Genomic DNA, 5,000 nt, shown 5'->3' on the forward strand with positions numbered 1-5,000 from the left:
CCAGTACTCACGTTGCCCATGTACTCGCTCAGCAGGTCCTGCAGGGCCTGGCGCACGGAGTTGCACTCGGCCACGATGCGCTCGCGCCGGTCGTCACGCGTGCAGGACGAGTCGGCCATGAGGGCGGCGCCGCTGATGATGCTCTCCAGGCGCTCCTCCAGGGACGGACGGAAGCGCTCCTCGCTGAAGCTCAACGGGTCCACGATGATCTGCTTCTGCTCAGGGGAGATGGAAAGAAAGGGATGGAGAGAGGGAGAGGGAGAGGGATGGAGAGAGGGAGAGGGAGAGAGAGAGGGAATAAGAGGAGGACAGAGGAGCAAGGAAGGGGCAGCAGTAGAAGTGAGAGGAGGATTGAGGAATGGAAAATGAAAACGGACAAGGACAGGAAGATGGATTGGGAAAGAAGGAGATCAGGAAAGAAGGAGAGAGAAAGACAAGGGAGACACGGGAGATTGAGTAAGTCAATGGTGGATAGGCAGAGAGAAGGAGGGATAAGAGGGGGATAGAGAAGGAGGGATAAGAGGGGGATAGAGAAGAGGGGGAGAAAAAGGAAAAGAACAGTGTTAGCTGGCTCAATACACATCACAGGAAGACATTTCACAATTGTCTCTGGACTCCATTGGCCCTGAAGTCCTTTTTTGTCATACCACCACGAAACAGAAACAGCTTGAGGGGAAAACAGGCCTCTCTCTCAGCCTCAAACTTCACATTCAAGGACAGGCCAAATTCTGCTTAAATTGAAGGACGCAGCACTGAAGAGTTTGTTGCACAGAAGTGTGACGGCAGTTTCTCCCGCTCACACACGCGCAGGCAGTCACACACACACACACACACCAAGGTTAACAGACTACTTTCGAAGCACACAGAGGGATTTTCATAAAGAAAAGTGCCAAGCTACACAAGAGCTTCAGAAATGATAATTAAAGAACGAGAGGCTCAAATATGTAAACATTTAAAGATTTCTGTAACGTCATTGCGAGCAGTAGCACGTTAAGATGGTGATCGCTTGCTTTTCTCTACTGTGTGCGTGTGCGTGCCTGCGTGCGTGCGTGTATATGAAAACTCAAACCTTTCAAAGTTCATGAAAAATATACGGCACAAGGGCACAGGTCATTTTTTTAAGTTTGTTTTTTTTTTCCGCTCAAGTTTGGAAAACTTTTGTCAAGGTCTCCACGGGTCTTTGAAATGCTTCAAAGAATCACAACCCGTCATTTCTTTTTTTCCTTTAAACCCAAACCTCTACCTTTCATCAACCATCAGGTTGTCCAACCCATCAGCTCACACACAAAAGGCCATTCGAGGGGCAAGGAGCAAGAGATTGAGTGAGAGCAAGAGATCGAGAGAGAGAGAGAGAGGAAGAGAGAGAGAGAGAGAGAGAGGAAGAGAGAGAGAGAGAGAGAGAGAGAGAGAGAGAGAGAGAGAGAGAGAGAGAGAGAGAGAGAGAGAGAGAGAGAGAGAGAGAGAGAGAGCGCAGGAGTGAGAGTGTGTTGGGGGGGGGCTTTGGGGTGACAAAGGCTCGGCCAAGAGACAGTGGGTGGTTGTGGTGAGGTGTGTGTGTGTGTGTGTGTGTGTGTGTGTGTGTGTGTGTGTGTGTGTGTGTGTGTATGTGTGTGTGTGTGTGTGTGTGGTTGGGGGGGTGATAAAAAAAATAAACAGTTAGTGGAATGGCTTGTGGTGGAAAAGGGCTGAACTAGGGGGGGTTGTGTGGCAAAAGGAGTGTAGACAGAGAGGGTAAAGAAAAGCAAGAGGGTCCAAAAAAACCCAAGCAGTGTACATACACTCACCGGCCACTACATTAGGAACACCTCTTACAACTGCTCATTGAGGCAAATTTCTGATCAGCCAACCAAATGGTGGAAAGTCTATGCATTTGTGCATATAGACATGGTCGAGATGATCTGATGCAGTTCAAACCGAACTTCATAATGGGGAAGCAAGGTTATTTAAATGACTTTGAACATGGCATGGATGTCAAGCCGAAAGGGCTTGATTTGAATATTTCAGAAAATACTGATCTACTGGGATTTTCACACACAACCATCTTTAGGGTTTACAAAATTGCCTTGTTGATGGCAGTGGACAGAGGAAAATGGCCAGACTGGTTTGAACTGATACAAAGGCAACATTTAAGTCAAATAACCCCTCATTACAACTGAGAAATGCACAAGAGAATCCCTGATTACAAAGCACATAACATTTTGAGGCAAATGGGCTATAGCAGCAGAAAACCACATTTGTAGCCACTCCTGTCAGCTAAGAACAGGAAAATGAGGCAATAATTTGGACAGGCTTACCATAAACGACACTAGAAGATTGGAAAAATGTTGCCTGGTCTGATGAGTCTTGATATCGACTGCAACACTCAGGTATAATGATCAGAATTTGGCGTCAACAACATGAAAACATGGGTCAACCCTGCCTTACCTCAAAGTTTCAGGCTGGAGATATAATGGCATAACAGGATATTGTCTTAGCACAATTTGGGCCATTTAGTACCAAATTATCTTTGTTGGAATGCCACAGCCTACCTGAGTATTGTTGCAGACAGTTCTGAAGGCAAAAGGGGGTCCAACCCAGCACTGCAGAGGTGTTCCTAATGAAGTGGCCGGTGAGTGTATATTTACAGCTCCAGGCCACTTTATTAGAATAGCATGAAAAAGTTGATTTATTTCCATAATTCCATCAATAATGTTAAACTGTCATGGATTATAGATTCATGGCCCAGTTTTTTAACTATTCCAATCATTAAATTGTTTATTTTTACACATTTTGGTCTCCCAGCTCAAAAAAAACATGAATTGGGGAATTCGCATCATTAGAATATTGTAATAAAATCACAATTTTCTTCATCAAAATTTGTTTCACATCAGTGCACATCAAATCAGTTGAAATGTGGTACTTTCTACACAACATGCAATGTTCAATACTTGGTTAGGACTCTCTCTGTCTTAATATTATTAATAATAACGGCCATGATGCGTTTAACATTGAAGTCAATGGCAGGAACAGTGCATGTGAGTAATGGAAGGCCAGATATCCTTGATGCTTTGCCGTCAGCTGTTTTTGTATAGCTGACCTGGTGTCCCACACTTCACTCTTCAATATACCCTGTAGATTTCCATGCCACGTTTTGTCGCTAACTCACCGGTTTAATTCTAAATCACCAGAAATGAAACCCCATTGAAAATGAATGGGGTTTTATTTCTGGTGAGTTAGAATTAAACTGGCGAGTTAACACCAAAACGTAGCATGGATATCTATGGGTATATTGAAGAGTGAAGTGTGGGGTACCAGGTCAACAAACAAGAACAGCTGACGGCAAAGCATCAAGGATATCTGGCCTTCATTACTCCCATGCACTGTTTTTGCCATTGACTTCAATGTTAAACGCATCATGGCCGTTATTAAGACAGAGAGAGTCCTAACCAAGTATTGAACATTGCATGTTATGTAGAAAGTACCAAATTTCAACTGATTTGATGTGCACTGATGTGAAACGAATTTTGATGAAGAAAATTGTGATTTTATTACAATATTCTAATATTGCGAATTTCCCAATTCATGGGTTTTTTGAGCTGGAAGGCCAAATTATGTAAAAAGAAAAATTTGAATGATTGGAATAGTTAAACAACTGGGCCATGCATCTACAATCCATGACAGTTTAACATTATTGATGGAATTATGGAAATAAATCAACTTTTTCATGCTATTCTAATAAAGTGGCCTGGAGCTGTATATCTGCTGCAGTGTTAATATTGTCAACCATGACTATGACTAAAATATTTCGTCGACACCCCTATTCGATTTTCGTCATTTAGACTAAGACTAAAAAGGGAAGACAATGACTAAAATATGACTAAGACTAAAATAGATTTTCGTTATTGTGACTAAGACTACGACTTAATTATAAAAAGCGGACAAAATTAACACTGATCTGCTGCTAATATATATATAGCAGACCCCGGTGGGCCACATTTCTCCGCCACTAGCCCACCTAGCAGGAGCGTAGGAGGCGGTTTGACACGTTCCAACTTGGTAACAGCGTGTCCGCAGGGATGGGGGGCTGCTTGACAGCTGAACGATTGACATGACCGGCACCACCACACCACATCACCGCAACACACCAGGGATGGAAATAAGCACCCGTCCACCTGCCAATGACGGATGAATTTGGCCTTTGGCGGGTGAAATGTCAACCCCTTGACGGGTAATTTTTTTCTGCAGGCGCCCGGGTTAATGCCGCATTGTACGCAGCATCCAGCATCAAAGGTTTAAGCAAATTGGTAATGAAGAGTTATTGGCATCACAATAACAGAATTTATGACCTCTGAAACTTAAGTATTGATCAGAAAATCATCTTACTTGGCCTTACAATGTTTGGAACGGTTGAATATGAACTGGTAAAAATGGTGCCTGGTAAAAATTGTGAGTGACTGGTAGATTTTAGAATCTACCTGCCACAGTGACTGGTCGGAATATTTTTTAAGTTACAACCCTGCAACACACCACCATCACCATCACCACTGCTGCTGCCAGATGCATGACGCAAAGCAGACACTGCTTTGTGGCTTCAGGGACAGCCCTTGTTTGTCCCACTCACTCACTCACTCGCACCGGTGGTTCGACTTGCACACTGCGGAATATTCCACCACTGTCTGTCAGACAAGACAGAGAGGCAGGCAGGCAGGCAGACAGGCAGACAGACAGACAGGCGCGTATATGACAACACCAGAAGACTGATCGAGGGAGGGAGGGAGAGAGGGAGAGAGAGGAGGAGCAGAAAGACGAAGAGCAGACGGGTGGCCTAATCTACATTAACTAGATTGATCAATAATGTAGCACCAACGCCAGCAGAGGCAGACAGAGGAAGGAGTGGCGTGGTGCGTCACAGGGAAGCGTTGGGCAGGGGGGGAGGGTGTTTGTTGGGGGGGACTCTGGTGGTTGGGAGCCCAATAGAGTGGCATGGCATCAGAAGAAGGAAAGAGAAAGAGCTGGGTGTT

The 5,000-nt window shown here is 44.6% G+C and overlaps 1 protein-coding gene across 2 annotated transcripts in view; it reads right to left on the bottom strand.

The window, feature by feature from the left end:
* Nucleotides 1-5,000, bottom strand: part of ctnna1 (catenin (cadherin-associated protein), alpha 1) — a 214,479-nt gene that overhangs the window by 155,402 nt on the left and 54,077 nt on the right. For both annotated transcript variants that reach the window (XM_063189431.1, XM_063189432.1), the window contains one exon: nt 12-215. In XM_063189431.1, the coding sequence (XP_063045501.1) occupies nt 12-215 (204 nt within the window). The remainder of the gene's footprint in view (nt 1-11; nt 216-5,000) is intronic.

The sequence above is a fragment of the Engraulis encrasicolus genome, chromosome 23 (genome assembly GCF_034702125.1).
Source record: "Engraulis encrasicolus isolate BLACKSEA-1 chromosome 23, IST_EnEncr_1.0, whole genome shotgun sequence".
Classification (NCBI taxonomy): domain Eukaryota; kingdom Metazoa; phylum Chordata; class Actinopteri; order Clupeiformes; family Engraulidae; genus Engraulis; species Engraulis encrasicolus.